The 24,498-nt window shown below is 45.5% G+C and overlaps 2 protein-coding genes and 1 long non-coding RNA gene across 15 annotated transcripts; 2 read left to right on the top strand and 1 right to left on the bottom strand.

Moving 5' to 3' along the window:
• Positions 1-74: 74 nt before the first annotated feature.
• On the top strand, positions 75-2,826 carry tvp23b (trans-golgi network vesicle protein 23 homolog B (S. cerevisiae)). The gene is made up of 7 exons (XM_057031065.1): positions 75-203; positions 963-1,036; positions 1,252-1,396; positions 1,472-1,561; positions 1,702-1,827; positions 2,224-2,352; positions 2,429-2,826. Exons 1-7 carry the CDS (start codon positions 132-134, stop codon positions 2,453-2,455), a joined length of 663 nt encoding a protein of 220 aa, XP_056887045.1. The 5' UTR covers positions 75-131; the 3' UTR covers positions 2,456-2,826.
• A 657-nt stretch (positions 2,827-3,483) lies between these two features.
• Positions 3,484-11,401, top strand: exoc7 (exocyst complex component 7). 13 transcript variants are annotated; one of them, XM_057030922.1, is made up of 22 exons: positions 3,484-3,721; positions 3,878-3,943; positions 4,263-4,447; positions 4,523-4,628; positions 4,764-4,986; positions 5,080-5,247; positions 5,411-5,422; positions 6,619-6,711; positions 7,402-7,470; positions 8,071-8,216; positions 8,299-8,451; positions 8,531-8,629; positions 8,711-8,773; positions 8,884-8,950; positions 9,388-9,426; positions 9,636-9,701; positions 9,774-9,894; positions 10,149-10,244; positions 10,331-10,394; positions 10,551-10,592; positions 10,667-10,800; positions 11,121-11,401. In XM_057030922.1, exons 1-22 carry the CDS (start codon positions 3,644-3,646, stop codon positions 11,221-11,223), a joined length of 2,193 nt encoding a protein of 730 aa, XP_056886902.1. In that variant the 5' UTR covers positions 3,484-3,643; the 3' UTR covers positions 11,224-11,401. The 13 variants fall into 13 exon arrangements, with proteins under 13 accessions (XP_056886902.1, XP_056886913.1, XP_056886955.1 ...); XM_057030933.1 differs by lacking the exon at positions 5,411-5,422; XM_057030975.1 differs by lacking the exon at positions 6,619-6,711.
• Positions 10,663-11,126, bottom strand: LOC130524708 (uncharacterized). The gene is made up of 2 exons (XR_008950190.1): positions 10,953-11,126; positions 10,663-10,875 (listed from the first exon to the last, which is right to left on the bottom strand). It is a non-coding gene; the product is annotated as an uncharacterized LOC130524708 (long non-coding RNA).
• Positions 11,402-24,498: the final 13,097 nt, after the last annotated feature.

The following is a 24,498-nucleotide window of genomic DNA, read 5'->3' as shown; positions in this document are numbered from 1 at the left end:
GATATAACTCCTCCTACAATATTTATTAAACGTTATAACTCCTCCCCCAATCATTTATCAAACGATATAACTCCTCCCACAAATAAACGCTCTGCAAGCACGCGCAAACCTACGTGCCACGTTTCGGTCACATGACCGACGTTTGTTCCTTCTCAGCATGTAAACCGGAAGTACGAGCTCAACTTTCCAAGATGTTAGCAGGCGTAAGTGATCCGTTTTAGTGTTTAGACTTTTAAACGCGTTATAACATATAAAAATCTTTCCTTTTACTACTGGAGGCCGATCGGAGGTTAATTGCAGCTGGTTTGCATGCTGTGCTAATGCTGCTAAGTATCTCTTTGGCATGCTACGGGGTGTCAACTAGCTAGCACTGACTTAAAACTCACATTAAATCATAAATAACACAGTGTTTTTTACACAACTGTTTTGGTTCTATATGTAGTTTCTTTGCTTGTGTATTGTGGTTGTTAGCCAGTTAACTTGCTACATAGGCAGCGTTTTAGCGTTAGGTACCTTTAGCTCGTTATCTTGGTTGATTCGATACTTAATCTAGGATATAGAATAACAGTTTTTAAAAAGAAATCAGCCTTGTTTTTCTGGAAAATTTCATTGTCTGGTGTTATTGTTTGTTCATGTCATTAAGATAACGTCTGCTGTGTTAGCATTGGACTCTTAGCATGTTCGGCTAAGTCAATTGTCAGTCGGGTTTGAGCAGGAAAACTATTAAAAAGATTTTTATAGAAGAAACAAGCTTCTAATGTGCCGTTATTGAAATATGAGAATAACATTATGTATAATTATATATGATAATATATCTTTATACATGCCCTCAGTGCCAAACAAGTGCTATAGTGAAAGCACTGGAATGAGAGCACGTTTTCATTCAAGGCATCATGTTAAAGTTCATGTACAGTAAAATAATGAGTCTCTGTGGGTTTGTCTCTTCCTTCTTCATCCCACAGGACACCAATGATGAAGATGTGGCTCTGTTTGACGCAGATGAAGATGTGGGCAAGAGGTCAAAGTCAAAAATAAAGTATGTTAACAGATGACTGGCAGCATATATACAGCATCAGACATTTGGTTCAGTTTCTGTGAATGGCTTTGACATTTTTTTATGTTCTTGTACATATAAATTAACATTATATTAATGCATCAGCTACTTCTGTATAAATGGAAATTATGTTTCTGTTCATTTGAAATTTGACTTGACTCTGTAGCTAAAATGAGCTTTATTTAATGAATCTGCAGGCACCCGGTGGCCTCGTTCTTCCACCTCTTCTTCAGAGTCACCGCCATCCTCACGTATGTGTTTTGTGAGTTCTTCAGCGGTAGTTTCATCGCCTGCATGGTGACAATCATCCTCCTTCTCTCCTGTGACTTCTGGACAGTCAAAGTGGGTCCTTCTTGTCTTTTACTTCTCACCAGCAAAGGGACAATTTTACACCTAGAAACCCTTTTTTGTTTCCAGAATATTACGGGGAGGTTGATGGTCAGCCTGAGGTGGTGGAACCAGGTGGATGACGACGGACGCAGTCAGTGGGTGTTTGAGTCGAGGAAGGTGAGATTCCCATGGTCTTGCTCTTATTTTGTTGTTGACTTGACCTGAGTTTTGACCTCTGGTACTGTGCTCTTGTTTGTCCCCAAGTTATTGACAGCTGACTTTACTGTGAGAATATCCTGTTGTTGTTGTTTTTGTAGACCTCTGGAAAACAACAGGCATCTGAATCTGAGTCCAGAATCTTCTGGTTTGGGCTGATTGTTTGTCCGGCCATCTGGGTCATCCTCGCATTCAGCACCCTCATCTCCTTCAAGATTAAATGGGTGGTAGGTGCTTTAGTTCAAAGTTTACACATCTTCTGCAGTTCAAAGTTGTATTTAAATGTTTCCTTCATTTCCTGAAGCCTTTAAAATGATATTAAACTCCCTCCCTCCTAAGTGGCTAGCTGGTTTGAACGACAGATGGACAGATGTATTTTCACCACTGGGCACTAATGAAAAGTTTTACGCGGTTTTCACAGCTATTGAAGCATTAATTAGTGGGTTATGTGAGAGTTCAGGCCCCTGGAATCATAACCTGCTTGTCTCCCTTTGCACACACACGCTGATTCCTGACATCCAGGTGATGAGCCGCAACGCTTCGTTTTCATTCAAAGGTCGACCAGCAGGACGGTTGCTCAGGTCGAAGATTACGATCTTAATGTCTGACTTTCGCCCTCACAGCCCGTCGTGATCATGGGCGTGGTGTTACAGGGGGCCAACCTCTACGGTTACGTGCGCTGTAAAGTGGGAGGCAAGACCAGTCTAAAGAACATGGCTACCAATTATTTTGGACAGCAGTTCCTCAAACAGGTGAGCTGGAATAAAAGACGCGGACTCAGTTGTCGCCGTGTGAAGCTCTGACGTGTGTCGTGTTTTCGATTGGCAGGCGCTGTCTAAAGAGGAGCCGTCGTAGAGAGCAGCTCTCCGTGTGTCTAGATCCTTTTAGCAGTTACAGTCATCCATTCAGCCCCGTCAGGTTTCTCTCAGAGGAACTGAAGCTTCCAGACTAACAGTATCGTTTTCCCATGGCATGTTTTGTCACGACATGAGGCTTGTTGCTCAACAAGAGGATGTAATGAATGAGTGTAAAATATTCAGATGTGTAAATATGTATGTAAAGGCACCGAGAATCTTTTTTTTTTTTTTTTTGTTCCAATATATTTGTAGGATTTTTCCCATTGGGATGTTTTCTGGCTTTCATTTGATGCAAACTCTATAACCAATAACACACTAAACTAACAGTTCATAATAAAAAACTCAGTCTAGTCTTTTTTCCCCCTAAAACTTTGTTGAATTTCTGTCTTGGTACTGTAGCGCCTCCCGGTGGTCTAATGTGGTAAAATCAGGCAGACGAGATTTTCAGATCATATAAAAACACGAATTAGAACTTAATATAACCTATCAATAGAAGTGATGTTTCGTTGTTTTTTTTAAAGTTGGATCATAACATAAGTTGGGAGCACACGGAAGTTTTTACGCTTTTTAAACGGGTTTATATGTTTTGAAAAGTAATTCAAGATTTACTTTATTCATCCGCGTTGGGAAATTGAATGCCATGCGTAGCACTTAAATGTTAGAAAAATAACTTTGGTTATTCAAGTTATTAGCGTAAAAGTTTATGTATTTATTTTTTTTGTCATTTAGATCTAATTATAGAGTTTACAGTCCAGTATATTTTCTCGATCAGGCGGTTGCAGCGGCAGGCAGGATGGGCAGTACCCGGAAGTAAGTCAAGCTACGTCACTGTCACACCGGAAGCGTGGAGCTACTTTTAAAAATAAGCCGTGTTCATATTCAAGGTATAGGTTTGTAAAAAAAAAATGAAATAAAATCACTGACGTTTTCACACCATGTATTTCTCGTAGCATCTTTCATAATAAAATTTCAATTTTTATTTCCTTTATATATATATTTTTTTTACCGGTTTCGCTCGCAATGGATTTTACTTTGTTTACGAAACAGGAAACGCATATAGAAAAGCGGCCAAATTTACGTATCATAGCTCATTAGCACAACATTAGCACTGGGTCATGATTGTTGTCGTTTTTATGCCTTAACCCGACTCGTTATTCACAGTTAAATCTTCGGGGGCCGCCCTTCGATGGGCATTTTATCCAGGATGATCCCGACCGAAGACGCGTCCGCCAGGAAGCGGGAAATCGAGGAGAAACTGAAGCAGGTCAGAAAGGAGAGACAGGAAGCTGGAGGCACGAGCCTTTTGGTCAAATACAGATGGAAGATGTTACATTTATGTTAAACCTCATCGACCGACTGTTAAAATGTCGCGCATCACCGATATAAGCGAATAAGATGTGCCCGCTGTGTGTAATTTCAGGAGCAGGAGACCCTTTCATTTATAAGAGAAAATCTAGAAAAGAGTGATCAGCTGACCAAGGGAATGGTAAACACACACACACACACAAAAGAAAATCAGTTTGCAGATATCAGCTTCCATTAACCTCTGAGTGTGACTGCTGCGTGTTGTGGTTTGAAAATGCTAAAATTATCTGCCATTTAGCCCATTTTTATATTTTGATGTCTCAATCAAAATTCCAAAGAGTATGTAACCCTGGTCCACCTACGCACAGCTGTTTTTTATTCCAAGATTTAAATTTCCCCTTATCTTGATTTCATTATCCTCTTAAATGTGATCTTTTATGTGGTTGACTTGTCACTCATTACCAGAGCAGCCTTCACTGACCTCTGACCTCTGCCCGAAGGTCTCCATCCTGTCTTCCTTCGAGAGTCGTCTGATGCAGCTGGAGAACTCCATCATCCCAGTACACAAACAGACGGAGAACCTGCAGCGTCTGCAGGACAACGTGGACAAGACCCTGTCCTGCATGGACCACGTCATCAGCTATTACCACGTGGCCAAAGACACGGACAGGATCATCAGAGAAGGGTGAGACGTCACTCCATCAGCGGTGCCGCCGCTTGAGTTGGAAAAAACGTGACTCCGTTGTTCTTTTTTCTTTAGGCCGACCGGCAGACTGGACGAGTATCTGGCTTGTATTGCAAAGATTCAAAAAGCTGTGGAATATTTCCAGGACAATAATCCGGACAGCCCAGAACTCAACACAGTGGTACACTTTGATTGACACTAACTGGGAGTCTCAGAGAGCTGTTTGCCTGCTTAACCGCTACACTAATAGCTTCGTCTTTGGCAGCAGTTTCCAATTGCAGTGTCATAAACCCCCCAAATCTGTACTTGTTTGCAGAAAGCACGCTTTGAGAAGGGGAAAGAGCTGCTGGAGGCAGAGTTCCGCAACCTTCTGACCCGCTACAGCAAGCCCGTCCCTCCCATCCTCATCCTAGACGCCATCAGTGTGGACGAGGAACTGGAGGTGCAGGAGGAGGTGGTGCTGGAGCACCTCCCTGAAGCCGTGCTCCAGGACATCATCTGCATCGCTGGCTGGCTGGTGGAATACGGCCGCAACCAGGGTGCGACCTCTTCCTTCCTGAGTTCCACAGAGACGGAAAGAGACGTTTTAGAACTGGCGCTGAGCTTTACCAAACGTTTGTTTCTGTTTGCAGATTTCATGAACGTTTACTTCCAGATCAGATCCAATCAGCTGGATCGATCCATCAAAGGACTGAAGGAACACTTCCGGAAGAGCAGCGCCTCCTCCGGTGTCCCCTACTCACCTGCCGTCCAAACCAAACGCAAGGACACGCCCACCAAAAAGGTTCCTAAGCGACCAGGTCAGCGGTGATTCCCTGAATATCACTGATCACATCACAGGCCAGCCTCATGATTCCCTCACTCTGATAACTCACCGGGCTGCGTCCTCACACGGTGCTCTGTAAATTTATCCTCCACTAATGTTTCTTTTCCTCTCCTTTAATCCCAATCTTGTGAGTATAGTCTACATCCCAGGTAAACGCAACGCTGCCGTGCGTGTCGCTGCTGCGCGCCAGGCGCCTCGTTTCACTGCACGTGGTCGTGTCGCTGCTCACTTTGTCATGTCTGTTTTTCCTGCGTGTGGTTTTAATGTTGAAAACTGCAGCAATGGCGACAGCAAAGAAGCTACTGAATCCAAACAGAAAATGAGGAATTAACATATGGATGATCCTCGGTGTTGTTGAGGAGCCATGTTTATTGTTAGTTCTGGACAAAAAGTCATAAATCATAAATAGATAATGTTAATTTATGGATCTAAAGGTGTTGAAATAATTCAGTTTTTGTCTGTTTGAGGCAAACTGATCACTTTAAATGTCCCAATTTATGTCCCAACTGCTCAAATTGTTAAAATGTATTTACAAATCAGCATAAACTTGGTGTCACTGTTGCTGCAGTTTTCCCTCCAGGCCAGTAGAGGCAGCAGATTGTGTGACTGCAGAATCAGGATGAATGTTTAGCAGCACGGTTGGGATCATTTTTACAAATCTGATCTTTATTCACTCACAGCTGCTTCTGTTTCTCCGCAGAAATGTTAAATAGGTAAAAATCGTAGCCGCCGGCAGACACAACCTCCGCAAAGTCAGAACGTTGAGATTCTCTTATTATATTTTAACACCTTTCATTCATAGTTGAGCTTCAGCAGCATCAGACCACAGTAAAAACAACTAACAGCACTCCAGAAATGAATGTTCTTATTTTCAAGGGATTTTTTTTACATTTTTCCTTGGAGACCTTGAAGAACCTAAACTAAATGAATCAGTCGTCTAGCTGGATGAAATGTTCCCTGATCATCCTCCCTGTTGCTTTTACCTTTGCTAAAAATGACACCTGTGAGTGCTGCCATCTTATGCCGATGTCGTTTGGAGCCAGGGGGCGGAGCCATGTGTGTTTGATGACCTGGAGGGGGGAGGGGCTTGTGTGCAGCGGTGCGTTTGAGTGTGTCGATGTTGAGCGAGCGTTTGATGTGTCTCACGTGTCGTGACCTTGTCTGACCTCCCTGCCGTGTTTGTGTAGCCGTGGTTGTCAGCGCTGCTCTGGCGCTGTAGAGGTTTGGGCGGTGCCCTGTGTTTCACCTCCTAGCTCTCTCTGTCTTCTTCTTCTGTTTCCTGGCTGTCTGGACCTCTCTGACCTCCTCCTCCTCCTCCTCTGGACTCATGTGTTCATGGGACCAGGGACCATTCGCAAGGCTCAGAACCTTCTGAAACAGTACTCACAGCATGGGCTGGATGGGAAAAAGGGGGGCTCTAACCTCACTCCTCTGGAAGGTAACACCACTCCTCCTCCTCCTCCTCCTCTTCCTCCTCATCTGTTTGGGTTCTCCTCCTCACTCACGGTGCAAACATGTCGTTTACACGCACCTTACGCATCACAACAGCTTTCATCGGAAATCTGAACAGTCATGAGTCACATACAAACACGGAGCTTTTCAATTTAAGTTTGACCCAGGAGCCATTTTATTTTATTTTATTGGATCAAAGGCGAAAAATCTACAGCTCAACTCCAAAGATGTTTATTCTGACTCTTTCATCAGTCGACTTTACAAAAAAATCACATGAAACTAATCCGGGCATAATTTTTTTGAGCGTTAATTTAAATGCATGTGCAACAGCAAAAGATTTTATGACTTGATCATTTAGAAAAAACAACCCAACATAATTCGGAAACACGAATCTCTGCAGGAGGCTGTGAAATGCATCATGGGAAATGTAGGAAAGGAAATGAAATCATTTGTTTCGAACCCAAAGATAATTTTAAACCTTTTTAAAATTTTCTGTACATAAAGCTGTTGTGAGCCCACACACACACACACACACACACACTCTTCTATGGGTGCGCTCTCCCCTCCTGCTGGGTGCTTGGTGGTTGGTACCGACGTTTTCAGGTTCAGGTCTAGTTTGGACCCCCGGTGGTTTGACTAAATCCCGGGTCCCTGCTGCCCCCACCTCACCCACCAGGTTACGATCACGACTTGAGGGTCAAACTGATGACTGATGCCCTGACAGAGAAGCACGGGGGAGCCGCAGGTGAGTGCTGGGAACTTGGAACAGAAGGGGCGCGCACACACACACACACGCGCAGACACACACACATAATAACATGACAAATCACCGGTTTAATTAATTTTGTAAAGTCACAGATTTTTATTACATTTGTTGGGAAATTTCATAGAAAGATCCAAATGAATTCACCACTTTACCATAAAGGGCTGTAAAAAACTAAAAAGAAAAAAAGAAAGCAACTTGGTGTCAACAAGACCACTTGTTAAAGATGTCAAACTGATCGTTCTGTTGTTTGTCCGAAAATAATGATCTGGTCATGTCACGCACTCTGTAAGTATCATTCCTTAACTCACACACCCTCTCTCACTCACTCACTCACTCACTCACTCACACACACACACACACACACACACACGCACACACACACACACACACACACGTATGTCATGGCTGCCAGGAGGGGACACGATTGTACATCCTTTTATTGTATCGTACGCTCGTCTTGAGTATCACGAGAACCTTTGATGATGTATTTCCTGTTTTATTCATACACAAACCTGTGAAGCTCAGACGGATCAGCTGCTCTTTACACAAATATCTTCCCGTTTGACGTGTTCTCTCCAGGGAAAGACGACGTCCTGGACATCGAGATCGACTCCTACATCCACTGCATCAGCGCCTTTGTCAAGCTGGCCCAGAGCGAGTACGCCCTCCTGCTGGAGATCATCCCCGAGCACCATCAGAAGAAGACGTTTGACTCGCTCATTCAGGTATTGAAGCTAAATCAGATACGACTCGTTTACGCTTGACTCAATCGTGACAGGTTACAGTAATCGCTCAAACTGTCCACAGGAGGCGCTAGACAACCTGATGCTGGAGGGAGACAACATTGTGTCGGCGGCTCGCAGGGCCATCATGCGCCACGACTACTCGGCGGTCCTCACCATCTTTCCCATCCTCCGACACTTGAAGATGAACAAGTCAGAGTTTGACTCCACTCTGCAGGTGTGGACGGTCGTCTCAGCTGCTGTAGGAGTGGGAGTTCGCCTTGCGCGAAGGCTGATGAGATCTTTGTCTGCTGCAGGGCACGGCGGCGAGCACAAAGAACAAGCTGCCCACGCTCATCACCTCCATGGAAACCATCGGAGCCAAAGCTCTGGAGGAGTTTGCAGACAGCATCAAGGCAACGTGCACGCGCCTGAATCTACCGTTGACGATCAATTATCGGTGATGTTTGGCTGAACTCAGACTTGTGTGATTGCAGAATGATCCGGATAAAGAGTACAACATGCCCAAGGACGGAACGGTCCACGAGCTGACGAGCAACGTAAGCCCGCCGTCGATGCCTCTCTGTATGGATGACAGTTTTTCTGTCTCCGTGGAAACGGCTAACGGTGCCAGACTGGTTGCACTAAGCTAACACTTTTCCTCCCACAGGCTATCCTGTTCCTGCAGCAGCTGCTGGACTTCCAAGAGACAGCCGGAGCCATGTTGGCCTCACAAGGTAAAACCAAAAGGGCCCGACCGGCGAGCTGCTCTGCCGCCGCGCGAGCACGCCGCTTCCCGTCGGACTTATCAGCAGACCTTGTCGTCCGATCGTAGCTTCTTTAGCCTCGGAACATTGAGTCTGAGAACAGACGGGTTCAGGATCTCTGCAATGATCTTAGATTTAAATAAAGACGAACGAAGGAAAGTGATCGGTGACATCATCAGGCCAACGTCAATATTTCAGAGAAGACTGGCGTCGACTCTCAGGCTGAATGTGGAGGCGTCCAACATGTTTCTCCTTCCGTTTCCTCCTCTTCCTCCTGGTTTTTAACCTTCATTTGGGATGATGGATTTAGTGAATACTCCAGGTTTGTTTGTTCTGTACTAACATCTCTTCTAACCTTTGACCTCTTCTCTTCTCTCCGCTCTTTTTCTACCGCTCGCCACTTTTAGTTCTGGGGGATACTTACAATATTCCGTTAGACCCCCGAGGTAAGAAGAGCAGCAGTGATGAAGATGATTTTAATCAGACAGAACTTGGCTTCATGTTTCTTCGCTTTATGAACTAAAATCAAGTTATTTAGAATTATAACCTAAGTAAAAAGTTTATTTTAGCTTATTGAAAATTCTGTTTTCTTCATAATGTAAGGAGCAAACAATAATAATTGATATTTGTGTTTCTGGAAATGTTCTGTCATCAGAGTCCAGCTCTTCGGCGAGCAGCTACACCTCCGAGTTCAACAAAAGGCTCCTCAGTACTTACATATGTGAGTGTACAGGTGTGACCTCGGGTGGGCGGGGCTTGTCCTTCTAACTGACGGGTGGGCGTGTCCTCGCAGGTAAGGTGTTGGGAAACCTGCAGCTCAACCTGCTCAGCAAATCTAAAGTGTACGAAGACGCCGCTCTGAGCGCCATCTTCCTGCACAACAACTACAACTACATCCTGAAGTCGCTGGAGAAGTGAGTGCTCCACTTCCTGTCTGCTCCACTTCCTGTCTGCTCCACTTCCTGTCTGCTCACTTCCTGTCTGCTCCACTTCCTGTCTGCTCCTCCCTCGTCTTCTCTTTACGTCACCATGCCAACTGTCCAGCGCTCAGATGCGATGGAGCCCAACAGCTGACTGACTTGCTCCTTTACGGATCTTTTGGTTTTATGGGATGTTTTAGGCGGAATCGTCACTTGAATAACGATCCCTTATCGATTAACATCTTCAGGTCTGAGCTGATCCAGCTGGTGACGGTGACGCAGAAGAGAGCTGAGAGTTTGTACAGAGAGCTGATCGAGCAGCAGATCATCTCGTACAAAAGCAGGTAGACCTTTTTTTTAATGAATCACCTCGCTGACCTCTGACCTGCTGGCTGACCTCTGACCTCTGACTTGCTCCGTTCTGTTGCAGCTGGTTCAAAGTCACAGAACACCTGTCGGAGAAGAACATGCCCGTCTTCCAGCCCGGCACGAAGGTCAGAACCTTGTTCAGCTCCTCTGAAAAGCTTCAACACCTGAACGATTGTAGTTTCACCTGAACGTCAGGATCCGGTTCTGGACAGAACGTTCCGGGTTCATAGTGGAGAATTTTCCTTAGATGTTTGCAGTAACACCAGTTCTTCCTCCTGCAGCTGAAGGACAAAGAGCGACAGATCATCAAAGACAAGTTCAAGGTGAGCTCGCGACTCGGGTGGGAGCATCAAAACTGGCCGTTTAGCCTCCGTCTGACCTCTGACCCCCGTCTCAGGGTTTCAACGACGGCCTGGAGGAGCTGTGTAAGACCCAGAAGGGTTGGGCCATCCCTGACAAAGAGCAGCGCGATTTCATCCGCCGGTCACAGAAGACGGTGGTGTCGGAGGCCTACAGGGCGTTCCTGCAGCGGTGAGCGCCGACCAATCCCACCGCAACAGTGTCACTGCGGCTTGTGTCTCCGACAACCACCGACCGTCCCAGTCCCTGTCGGACAAACACACAGAATTTAGGCTTTTGTTCCTGGCGGTTCTCATATTGATACGATCAGAATTGTTCGTTACTTCACGATGGAGGTTCTGTTTTTCTTTAGACCTCAAGCCCGTCACAGCAACACTGTAGAAACTGTAAAAAAAATGCTGTCGGATGTCATTTTGGACTTCTTGATAATGTCCCGTAGCTGCCAGCCAATCAGAGCGCTCCGTGTGCTGACTGTCGCTTTGTTCTTCCAGATGTGCCAACATCTCCTTCACCAAAAACCCTGAAAAATACCACAAATATCATCCTGAGCACGTGGAAGAGATGATCGAGAAGCTATTCGACACTTCTGCCTGAGCCCGTCTGCCGTGGCCCACGCTCCCTGAACACACCACCATGAAAGCACTAAAGCCCCTCCCCCAACTATGGCCCCTCCCCCCGGTGTTTGTACAATAACAAAACTGATGTATTTATGTAATAAGGCCATCGATGCTCATTTAAAATATAATAAATAGAATCCTGTCAACATTTTCAACAGTTTGTGTTATTGTATCAATGAGGCAGGCAAAATGAAGTTTTTTGGGGTCATTGATTGGTCTGAAGTGAAATTGATTATTAGGAGGGTAAAAAGTGATGCGTTTAATTGAATCAGCACATTTCAGCATCTTTAACACCCACACTGACATACCGTATTTTCTGGACTATATGTCGCTCCGGAGTTTAAGTCGCACTAGCCAGAAAATGCATAATAAAGAAGAAAAATAGATATATAAGTCACACTGGACTATAAGTCGCATTTTGGGGGAAAATTTATTTGAGAAAATCCGAGACCGAGAACATATATTGCATCTTGAAAGGCAATTAGCAATCCATTAGCATGGATTAGCAATAGGGTTACGGTATGAAAATAGTAAATCAGAGGAGGTGTGCCCCCTGGTATAATTCACATATCAGGACCTTCAAGCAGAAAGCGCGCAGACTAGAAAGGAAGTGGCATTCTTGTAAAATAGACAGCTATCATGTAGCCTGGAAAGACTGTCTATTAGTTTACAAAAAGGCCCTCCCTAAGGCTAGAACAGCCTTTTTTTCTTCTTTAATTGAGGAAAATAAGAACAACCCCAAGTTTCTTTTCAGCACTGTGGCCAAACTAACCAAGAGTCACAGTGTTTTAGATCCACGTATCCATTCTTCCCTTAGTGGTGAAGACTTCATGAGCTTCTTCACTGATAAAGTTCTAGCTATCAGAGAAAAAGCTAACCAGGCCATCTCAACAACTGGACCATCACCAGATGTGCTGACTGTGGGAACATACAGGTTCTCCAACGAGCCCTTAAGCTCCTTCAGCCCTATATATTTTTCTGAGGCGTCTTCGCTAATTCAGAAATCCCAGTCCACCACATGTCTTTTAGATCCCATCCCAACACACCTGTTGAAGGATGTTTTACCATTGATAGGCAGTTCTATCCTGGACCAGATCAGTTGTTCTTTAGTGACAGGTTATGTACCCCGGTCCTACAAGGTGGCAGTGATTAAGCCATTGCTTAAAAAACCATCACTGGATCCTGACGTATTAGCAAATTATAGGCCAATATCCAACCTTCCTTTTATCTCTAAAGTTCTAGAGAAGGTGGTGGTGACTCAGTTACTGGAGCACCTGCAGAGGAACAGCCTGTTTGAGATGTTTCAGTCAGGCTTTAGAGCTCATCACAGCACAGCTTCTTCTCATAGCTTCCGATCATGGACTGGTCTCTATGCTGGTTCTGCTGGATCTCAGTGCTGCTTTTAACAGTTAATCACAGCATCCTGTTACAGAGACTGGAACATGTGATTGGGATTAAAGGGACAGCACTAGACTGGTTTAGATCATATTTATCTGATAGATACCAGTTTGCTCATGTCCATGGCGTTCCCTCCTCATACAGTAGGGTTAGCCATGGAGTTCCTCAAGGTTCTGTACTTGGACCAATCCTCTTCACCTTGTACATGCTTCCCTTAGGGAACATTATTCGGCAGCATGGGATAAATTTTCATTGTTATGCTGATGACACTCAGCTTTATTTATCCATGAAACCAGAGGAGACAGAGAAGTTAGTGAAGCTCCAGACCTGTCTTAAAGACATAAAGTCCTGGATGTCTTCAAATTTCCTCCTCCTTAACCCAGGAAAAACTGAGGTCATGGTGTTTGGTCCTGAACCTCTCAGGGATAGATTAGATCACATGATCACTCTAGATGGTATCTCATTAACATCTAGTCTCTCTGTGAGGAATCTAGGAGTAACTTTTGATCAAAATCTCTCCATCAACTCACACATTAAATTAGTCTCTAGAAGTGCCTTTTTTCACCTGAGGAACATCACAAAGATCAGGAAACTACTGACGCGGCCTGATGCTGAAAAGTTAATTCATGCTTTTGTAACTTCCAGGCTGGACTATTGTAACTCTTTATTATCAGGGTGTCCAAACAACTCTTTAAGAAGCCTCCAGTTGATCCAAAATGCTGCAGCCAGAGTTCTGACAGGTATTGACAAAAGAGATCACATAATTCCTGTAATGGCGTCGCTTCATTGGCTGCCCGTTAAATTTAGAATAATTTTTAAAATCCTTCTTTTGACCTACAAGGTCCTCAGAGGCCTAGCTCCATCCTACCTGGAGGAGCTAGTGACACCTTATCAACCCAATAGACCGCTCCGCTCTCAGAATGCTGGTTTACTTGTGGTTCCCAGAGTCTCTAGGAGTAGAATGGGGGTAGACTTAAAACCTACCTCTTTGAAAAAGCTTATTGTTGCTAATTCAGTAGTTCCAGTTACTATCATAGACAGACAAACTATCATACTCAGGGGGTCGTCTAATCGTTAGGTCACATCTTAGCTATGCTGTTATAGGCCAAGGCTGCCGGGGTCGGAAACATGATCACCTGACAGGCCTCTGTCACCCCACTGAGTCATGGTTTCCTCTCCTCTCCTCTCCTCTCCTCTCTCTCCTCTCCTCTCCTCTCCTCTCTCCTCTCCTCCTCTCTACCCACCCCCCATCAGCAGGAGGGTCCACCTACATGAGCCTGGTCCTGCTCAAGGTTTCTTCCTGTTAAAGGGGAGTTTTTCCTTGCCACTGTTGCTTGTCTGGGGTCAGGCCCTGGGATTCTGGAAAGCGCCTTGAAACATTTTTGATCGTAAAAGGCGCTATATAAATAAAGATTGATTGATTGATTGATTGATTGATTGATTGATTGATTGGTATGCTAACGTAACAAATTCAACTACATGACCCACAACGAACTGGGTACGTTATTAACGTAACATATTAAAAGTTATTCAGATAACTATAGCATAAAGAACATCCGAGCAAGTTTACCAAACAATCAAGTCTAACTCCATAGACGGAGCACCGCTTCTTCTACTGCGTCGCTAAAGGAACTCCTTCCTCAGGTACACACGCCTAGAGCGCCCTCTTGTGGTTGTCAGTGTGAAAATAATGAACATGTGAAATTCTGTAACAATGTATTTATTTAACATATAAGTCGCTCTGGAGTACAAGTCGCACCCCCTGACAAACGATGAAAAAAAGTGCGACTTATAGTCCGGAAAATGTGGTACTTAACAAGACTCAGCGTTAGACCGACAGTGGTGAAGATACATGATATATTTGCTATATTTGAGGGGGAAATACTGAATATTTTATACGAGACTAAATAAAATGTTGTATAGGTAAAAAAAAAAAACAAACGTAGTGTTGTGTCAGTTATTATCACTTGTAAATACATAAAATATAACCTTAAAAGCAGATGGAGCACCTGTTCTCAGGTGAATTCGGTTCTCTTCTTGACCACCAGATGGCGGCACAACTACACTTTCCTGCTCGTGACTGTCCACAATATTTTAGCTACAACAAACTTAAAGAAGGATTAAAGAACTCAAAACTGGAGTTAATCTTACATAATGTTAGGATATTGGCAATATATATTATACACAAATCTAAATTCTTGAATGTGATCTTATATTTAAGACATTAAATTGTTCTGACAGCTAAAAATGCAACTATATCAGTATTTATTTATTTGTTGATTTAAATTTATGGGTTTCCTATTGCTTGTTATTCTATATTGTTTTTAGCTGCTGTTGCTCAACCTTTAAGTACAATTGTGTTGGAAATTCTTCCACTTGTAAGGTTTGTTTTACTAAATAAACATTAAAATAGAGTCAGGCGATGATCTCGCCATCATGTGACCCTCGAGGTGAGAGGAAAAACACACCTGAGAGCTGTTTTCTGATTGGTCCAGAGAGTTTTGAGGCTTCCTTTCACACCTGAGCACATTGGAGAAAAGGTGAGCTGCACCACATCTGTTCACCACACAGGAAATGACATCACCAGAGATCAGCTGGATAGACTGGTCCTGAACTGGAACCAGTGAGGACGAACTGGACGTGAAACGACACCTGACACCACCTGAAAGAGTTTTGGGAGGAAAATCAGAGACAGATTTAACTACAAATATTTCCTCAGCGTACTTTGTTTCGACTTTGTTAAAATTCTAAATGTACAGCATGAATAAAGAGGGACAAATTGTGTTCTTTCCCCTCAAATTGTGCAGCTCGTTAAAAAAAAAACTCCCAAAAAACAGAAGAATTTCAGAAAAATCTAAAGTCATCTTATGTTCAGCAAGTTTCCATTTGTTAAAATGTTGCGAGTGTGTGTTCTGCCGAGTGTGTGATGCTGACGTCCGCAGGGGGCGGAGTCAGCCGCAGCGACCTCCGAACATCAAACTCAGAGCTAAGGTCAGCTAAAAAGCTGCAGCCTCCTCGCCTGACCTACCGTCCCACACTTTATAAACTTTAATGTGTCCAGCAGATAACGTCAGTGTTTCATTAGAACTCCGCTCCACCAGAACTCGAGCTGGCTGCGCTGGGTTCTGGCTCGCACGCCGCCTCTCGAACGCTTTTACGAGTCCAGAAATCAATTCAGGAAACTGGCGATGGCGTTGGGTAACCAAACGGTGCCGTGAACCTGCGGAGAAATTAGCTGTGTTGGTTTATTAGCGCCAGTTCATAGCTAATTGTGCAGCTTTAACATCTGGAACTTGCCCGAGTGGTAACATATTCTGGGACTGCGGCCAAAGGTCGCTCGAATTCTGACTCCAGAACAGCCCGATCAAAAACCAGGATGTGATTGGGCTGTTTACATCCAGATGAACCCGGGGGAATTTTCAAATTCTCAACTCTGCAGTAACCAGAGAGACTGAAAAAGCTCGGATGCTAATTAGCTTAGCTCAAATGTTTCAACGTTAGTAAACCGGAGGGGGCTGAACTTATCAATTAAAGTAAATTTAGGGTCGAGGTCATAGGCCAAATCAAGTTCTAGACAGGAACATTAAGGAGATGTTCGTGATTCTGAAGTCACTGTGTGACAGACAGACAGACCGTCCGCAGGCATTCCAATCTGCTAGCAGCTTTTGTGCTAAGCTAACAAAGCGATCTCCACAGACACCAGCGGTAGATAATTCAGGATCGAATGTTCCGAGTTGCGCTGCTGGTCCGACCGTTGGGCTCAATCTTTCCATGAGGCAACAGTTTGTCTGGACGTGCTCAGAGGTCACAGAGGTCAAGCCTGGACACGCGCATCCGAAGGAGGTTCAACAGGAAGTGAACCGAAGCTGTGAAAGAAACCACAATCACGCAAACTGTGTGTGGTTTCCAGCTCCTTGCTACGAGCTCTCGCGTTCTGCAGCCCAGACTGAGTTATTCAACCCCCCCACCGCACAAATGGTTTTAATAGAAGGTCTGCATGACTGGGCTGCGGCCACACATCAAATCTTGAGGAGTGATAGTTTACTTAGCCTAAATACTCCCGATTAGACAAACTGAAACATTGTTGTTCTGCGGTGGAAACTCAAGGACCCGTTGGCCGAGTTTGTTCACCACGTTCCGGAAAAAGCGGCGCTCGAGGCCTTTTCATCCCGCGAAAACCACGACGGCTGGCACGAGTGGAAAAAGGAACAACAACCGAAGTCGAAGAAACTGAGCTCAAATCAAAAACGGTTATGAAAAAAAAAAAAAAAAAAAACCCCTCCCGAAAAGAACGCCGTCACAGCAGCGCAGGCGACTTCTGTAACTACTGAAAAACAGCCAACCACAAACGTTCGCCTCATGATGTCACTTTTTCCCCTCGTTGATCAGAAACAGGGCGCAGCGCCTGTCTGCTGCACCCACCATTAAAGACACTCTGCTTTTATCATCCCACCATCCAACGACTTAATCGCTTTGATTAAACAAACGACTTCATGCCATTTGATTTAAAGGAGATAAGCCGGGAAATTATAATTAGATCGATGAAATTCTTGTTAACGGTTTACAAAAGCAAAATCTGCCTTTAAATGAAGCCATGTTTTTATTTAAATAATGGAAAAACACACAAAAAACACATCGTAAAATAGAAATTAGACACAAAAAACAGTAATAACAGACAGGGAAACTGTAATAACATGGAGCAAAACAGAATATACAAGAAAACAAATAACAGGAAAAGAGTACTAACGTGCAAAAACCAAAATGACACCCAAGAAAAGCAGCCACACACAGTAAACACTAATAACACACATAAACACACAAAAAATATTAGTAAAACACAAAATCATAAACTAAAACTATGCAAAATACATGCAAAAGCAATAATAAGAAATAAAGAGGAATAACATACAAACATTTTTAAAACAGACGCAAAAAGGACCAAATTAAAAAAGCAAGTGGAGACTTTCTTGATTGCATCGTTATTGAACTTAATTGACTCCGTTCCCTTGTTTCCATGGTGACCCACCCATCCCAGGGCAGGCTGCCTCTGCCTTCTGCCGACCTGAGCACCCGTCCATCGCGTCCTCGTCTCATGTATTATGTGTTAAATTGTGTCCACAAAATTGAGCAAAATCAGAGCCGAGTCGGAACATTTCTGCCTCTCGGACCATAAAAGTCTGAGGAACGTGAGTTTTCAGAGCTCAAACACTGTTAAAGTTTTGGGTTTTTACTAGAAACGCAGCGTTTTACATCCATAAATGAAGCAATAAAGGCACGTGTTATGTTTCGGCCCAGAAAGACCCGTCTTTTAAATTTGGTTTCGTTTTTTGACGCCGTTTCTTTTTAGGTTGGAGAACACGTCACACCATGGAGGCAACTTCCTGCCTGGCAACCGGCAACAGGTGGAGATGCACTCACTTTAGTGGCTAAAGCTCATTAAACATGAAACTATGCATAAAAAGGTGCTAAATATGGATCTTTAATCACGTCTGACGTCCGTCGCTACTGTTGGAAACGAGCCTCCGTCGCCTCCACGAACTCTGTGAACTCGGAGTTTCGGCCATCGAGGCAAAATAGCTGTTTTTCTATTTATTCTGAAGCAGTCATTACCCCCCCCCCCCCCCACACACACACACACACACACACGTCTGCCCCTGCAGCCCCGACACCCCCTCTGTCCCCTCAGAGGCCAGCAGGAATAAAGCGGCTCTGCCACGCAAGGAAAGATTTTCCACCACTTTAACGAGAATCACAGACAGAAGAGAGGAAATGTGCAGGGTATTTATAGAAAAACGACAGGAATGCAAGCCCCCTAATTGTGCTTAGTCTACCCCCCCAGCAAAGCCTGTGAAAAGGAAACATTAAAAGAAAATTTCCAAACAGATTCAAAATTGAAAAGACAAGTTTAACTGATGCTTTATTTAAATATGTATATCTGTTTTGGAATTGTTCCATTTCCTGATCTTGATGGGGGGGGGGTCATTGACCTCCTCCCTTGTACGTCCTGTGCCAGAAGGTCACAGTGGCCTCCATCTGTCAAGGTCAGGAAACCAGTAAAACCAGGGAGGGTGGGAGGAAGATGTCAGCCATGGTTAATGTTCCTGATGTTCCTGGTTTTCTTGATGTTCCTGATGTTTCTGGTTTTCCTGATGTTCCTGATGTTTCTGGTGTTCCTGATGTTTCTGGTGTTCCTGGTGTTCCTGATGTTCCTGGTGTTCCTGATGTTCCTGATGTTCCTGGTTTTCTTGATGTTCCTGATGTTTCTGGTGTTCCTGATGTTTCTGGTGTTCCTGGTGTTCCTGATGTTCCCAGCATTCCTGGTGTTCCCAGCATTCCTGATGTTCCTGATGTTCAGCGGGATCAGGGCTGCTGGAGCTCCAGCGGTCTGCTGTAATCTCTGGATGCGAAGGCACCGGAGAGGATTAGCAGCTCCAGCAGTAGGCTGGACCTCAGACGGCCAAACGGAGAGTTATTGCTGCTGACGTCTGGAGGAAAAACACGGAGAACGTTGCACTTCCCGTCACGTCACTGTCCGGGAAACCGATCTCACCGCCTCAGCTCTTCGCTCCGGTTTTCGTGTGTGACGTTTACAGATAAATCTAAGATCCTCAGATCGGATTTCAAGGCTCGGGCAGCCTCGCTGCAGCAGCCGAGTCCCATTAGGAACCATCTAGTGAGCGAAATCAAAGGTTCCAGATGGAGAAGAGACAAAAATGTCCTTTAAATCAAACCAAACGAAGCCTCTAATGCGAAGGATGACCTCAGTCAAACATATACTTTTATTTCCATTGCGTCAGCCTCTCTCCTCTGGAGGTCGGACCTGCTGCTCCCAGTCCTCCAGCTCCAGGATCATCAGAAGAACCCGAGGAACCAGTCAAGTTCATCTCGCGTCGGTCCCTTCACCTCCACCGGAGCGGTTCCGCGCCAAATCAGCTCCTGAAAGTGGAACCGGGCCGAGCTTAACTGGGCGATTAAATCCATTAAGTGAAGCTGGAGCAGGTGGATGAAAGATCAGAGGGATGAGCAGCATGGAAAACCACCGTAATCTACTGGTGTAATCTAAAACACTCCCAGTGTAACGCAACCGCATGTGCTGTCAACGTTATGTCATTTTGCATGCAACCAGACGGTCAGAGCGCGCACATCTGCGGGTCCAAGGCTGCTGGTGTAAAAACACCCAAACATCCGCTCCACCAGTGTTTGGATTTCTCCATAATGAGGTATGGTGATGGATGGAGCTGGCGGGAATCACGGGACGGTGCACGTCGGCCAATGGGAGCTCTGGTTCGGGATGACTGCCGTACTACTTCATTTCTTTATTTACTCTGCAGGGCCACATGCTGGTGTTTACCCTCAAACAGGCAGAAGACGGAGAGGGAGGCGGAGGGATCGCATGGCGTTATTTAGCAAACACGGCGGCGATGCGGCGAGATTTTTAATCTCCTGTTGTCCCCCCGCCTTCCCGTCGGGTTGAAGACGCTCCTCGTTTGGGCTGTTTTCCCTCTCAGAGTTGGTTGTTTTTCCTTCCTCAAAGACAAAATCTTAGAGATGATAAATACGGCGTCACTCTTCCGACCGGCGACCAATCACGGTGTCTGAATTTGTGATTGGATCTTAGGTAAACAGACCATAATATTACTGCCAAGTGATTAACAGAATTAATGGCTATTGGTGCCATACAGAGTTACATTTTTATATTGAGATTTTTAAAGTGTGTTTCTCTACACAAACCTCCAATAGAAATATAGACGCTAGCACCCATGGAGGGGGATCCGCCTCAATGTTTACATAAATATCTTAAATATTTCGTGCTGAACGCGCCAAAGATGGTAACAAACTGTCTACCCTGGACCTCTGACCGAGCTCATTAACGTGAAATAAAACGTAGCTTTGTCGGCTTGGCCCACGTTTTTTTCCCCATTGGTCAGGTTCAGCTTGCCGTGCTATGCTAGCGTCATTTCCTTGGCGTTCCCCTGCACTTCAGCCTTTGTTAAGCAGCTGTTGACGCCACAGAAGTGAAAGTGAAGTGAAATGATCCAAGCCCGACCGCGGCGACATAGCTTTAGCCTGACCCAGAGGTATTAAAACCTGATTTCTTCACTTAGAACTACACGACCAGATGCCACAGGCCACCCGTGGAGCCCGACACACAAACAAAATGATGTAATGAAATATGAATAAATGAAAACTGCGGTTGAAGTCCTAACAAAAGGTGGAGATAATTTAAAAATGCTGTTAGCATGACTTTCGTATTCAGGGTGTTGTCTTAAGTTAAAAGCTGAAATATTGGAGTCCGTGTAAATGATTTGTCTGTGTGCCGCTGCCAGAAACAGGCCTGGTTCTGGGCCAGGTTCTTGTCATGTCCAACTCCAGCAGTGGGAAGTCGTAAAAAAGTGATCCGTTACATTAAGAAAAGTCTGAAGGGGTCTCATTAAAAATAAAATAGAGACGGGGTGGAGCAGCGCTGGATCAGCCATCTTCAGCATGTTTCCTCCTGATCTCACAGCTGTGCGTGTCATTAAAGATCTGATCTAAAACTCCCCGTCGCGGGGTCAGCGCAGGCCTCCGGGCCCGACTCCATCCTCCGGGATCCGCTCCATCCTCCATCTGAAACTGTCCGAAACGTTCACGCTCCACCGGCTCAGCCGCATTACAAAACCTGGACCGGATCGCAGCTGCTGGATCCGGAACCGACCGAGTCTTTAGCAGTTGAACAAACAGGAAGTAGAATTCAAATTTGCCGCGTTTGGATTTATTTGCTCCATTCAAACTTGATCTGTGTCTTTGCTTTGCGACGTCTCGCCGCTCTCCCAGTTTAAGTTGTAGTTGTTTATTGTCCGTGTCCGTATTTTTATGCCCCAGAGTTGATCCCCGGTGTTTTTGTTCACATTTTTCAATCGTTCTGTTTCTTTCAGGTCGGGTCCAAAATGCTCCCGGGTTTGCACGTGTGCCGCCGGCGTGGTGGCCTGCCCGTCCTGACCCCTCGAGCGCAGACCTCCGACGGCGACGGTTATTCCGTGTCTGCTGTTTTTCCCTGCGTTTTCTGGATGAACGCAGCTGGTGACGGAGCGCCGGATCATGTTGATACAGTTGGCTTCCTCGAGGCTCGTCAACAGTCCCTGAAGAGAAAGAAATGGATCGGGCCCCCGGCTCAAACCGCCCCCCCGACTGCTGAGGTTGGGGCCCACACAGCTGAACCCGGAGCCCATTTCCAGTCGTGCTGGCCTCTCTAACTGGACATCGATTATTTGTTCCGGTGTCGCCGTCCTGGAACTGACACGAGACATGTGACCTGAGAATCGCCTCTCGAGCCCCGAAACCACCAGAGACGTGGACGTTTTCCTTTGTTCTGCTGATCTGAAAGCGGAATAAATCCCCGGATATCTGCCACGGAACCTTCGAACAAGTCCAGTGGATTTGAGCAGCACACAGGACCACCCTTCAGCAGAGGAAGTACTGTAGATCTCTCACACATGAAGGAAAATCTGAGTCACTGCTCGCTTCCAATAAATCTGTTTGAACCGGGTCGGATTCCAACACATGCCCGCTGCGGCGCTGGGGAATTTAGCTTCTTGAGGATGAAAACATACCTGCGCTGTTGATCTGAAACCAGCCCGACAGACGATGGAGGGTCGTCAGAGATAAACGGGTGCATGAGCTGACGTTTGTGTTGACCGGAGCCTCTGAGCCGCATCACTGATCCATCTCCGGTGCCCTTGATCCTGCGCAAACTGGTCCGAATGTAACACATTTTAGGGCGGCAGTGATTTAAAAAATAAAGTAAATTGTTTTTTAAAATTTAGCTGCAAATAACAGAGGCTGCAATTCCAAGACAGACCAATGGGGGGCGATCAACAACACGAGTGGATGGACATCGTCAATACACATCCAAAAATAAAAAAAAAAAAAATCTTGATTGATGTGATACAAATCTGGCTCTAAATATTTATTTTTTCCTCATTCACGACTCGAGTGTGCGGCGAGTTTATATACGAAGGATGTGATCAGACATTATGAGCGCCAAAGTGACTTAAAAAGAGAAAATATAGAGAAGACTGATGGCGTTCAACACTAAAACCTGCAGGAGCTGCTGCAGGTATCAAAGACAGGACCTGATCCAGAGATACCTGGTTTAACCATGACTGAAACACCCCACCCCGAAATCCTCGGGAATACCGTCGATACGCTTTAAAAGGCAGCAATAGAGTCGTCCGCGCGCCTGACAGTCCGCCATGATGTCATGACAAGGCGACGGCAGGAAGTTGACGCAAACGTTAACACATCGGGGTGTGTGTGGCCGTTTGAGTAACGAGCACTCAACGAAATTAGCAAACCAAGTGTGTGTTCAAAAGCCCACCTTTCTGGTTGTGACCTCTCCCTGGGGAGGCAATGAGGTCATGCTACTCAGGAACACACTCATCCGTGAGGACAATGGAGTGGCTGAAATTTCCCAGGGTGCAGTGCTGAGCTGTATGGGAACCAATGCCATATTTTCATTTTATTTCCTGATTGACCGGCTAATATCGCAAAACTGCTTCCGTCCTCCACCTTCAAGAAGGAAAACAAAAAAAAGTGAAGTTAACACCCAAAACTGGAGGTTCCTTCCCGGTGTAACAATACAACACGCAGCACACGATGTCGGGCGTGTGGCTGTGAAATTCAGCCTGGATGAAAACAAAACCTGCGGAGCTGCGAACGGAATCCTCGCTCAGCGAAACCAGCAGGAAGCCTTAAACACGGCTGACTCTGAAGGTGCTTGGATGCTCCTGTGTGTCTGCTGGTATCAGCAGTTACGGTACAGTTGACCCAGCCTCGAGTGGAAAGTCACCTGTGGGAGAGTCTGGGACGGCGCCCCTCCTGGCCCATCAGACTCAGAGCGACAGTTGTGGAACGATTTGAGGAACGACGGGTTCAGAGGCGGCCAACTGACTAAACCCCCCACATTTGTCTGCTGAGCCTGCAGACTAAAAAGTAAGAGTTTAAGGCTTGGGAGGTGTTTGGTTTCTAAAACACGGCATTGCTAAGGTGACAGAACTTGTGACCGATCCTTATCGTTAGGGAAAGAGCCGTTTCTGCCTTCAGACCTCCGATGTTGTGGCTGAGAAGATTGGGAACACCTGAAGGTGGATTAGGAGCCACGACTTGGGGCTCCGGCCAACACAAAGCATCTTTAAATAGACGCGATGACGGTCTCACCTCGCGCTGACCCGATAAACACGCGCTCCGAAAAGACTCTTGGACAGACATCCATCGTGTGCAAACAATTTCAACGGAAAAATAAAAATCTGTGCTTCCAGATGCGCATCAACGGTCTTCCTGTTCTTGAGACAATATGCCGATAGCTTTCGTAAGCCCGAACATCTGTCCAATCCGGCTGCAGAGCCGAACCGGGAGCGTTAGAATCCGGGTACCTTCGTGTAGGTGATCCGTTTTCATTCGGAATTATCAACAAAAACATCACTTTCCTGGAGATTTCACAGCAAATGTCACATGAATCCCAGTTTTTGAAGAAACACCCTGCTTTGGGGAACAGGGTGGTCGCTGACGTGCCAGCTGGGTCTCATTTGGCGGCTATTGCCCCCTCGTTATTTTATTTAATCATATCTGTTTCCTGTTGCGGTACCTCTAACATCCGAAAATCTGCTGCGGCAGCCTGACATCACTCAGGAGCGTGTGGCGTGTGTGATTATGGGTATCTGGTGAGCCCGGGGTCCGGCCTTCGTGCGGGTAGGTAGAGACTGCGGCGGTGGCAGAACCTTCCAGGAATATCTCAAATAAATCAGGTGTGATGGCTGAAGGGGGAAAAATTCCATGTGCACTCTCCAAATATTCCTTCAACCAGGAAATCCAAAGT

This window comes from Takifugu flavidus, chromosome 1, assembly GCF_003711565.1.
Source record: "Takifugu flavidus isolate HTHZ2018 chromosome 1, ASM371156v2, whole genome shotgun sequence".
In the NCBI taxonomy this organism is placed as follows: Eukaryota; Metazoa; Chordata; class Actinopteri; order Tetraodontiformes; family Tetraodontidae; genus Takifugu; species Takifugu flavidus.
Note: the sequence above shows the minus strand (reverse complement) of the source record. Positions and strands in the feature narration are given on the sequence as shown.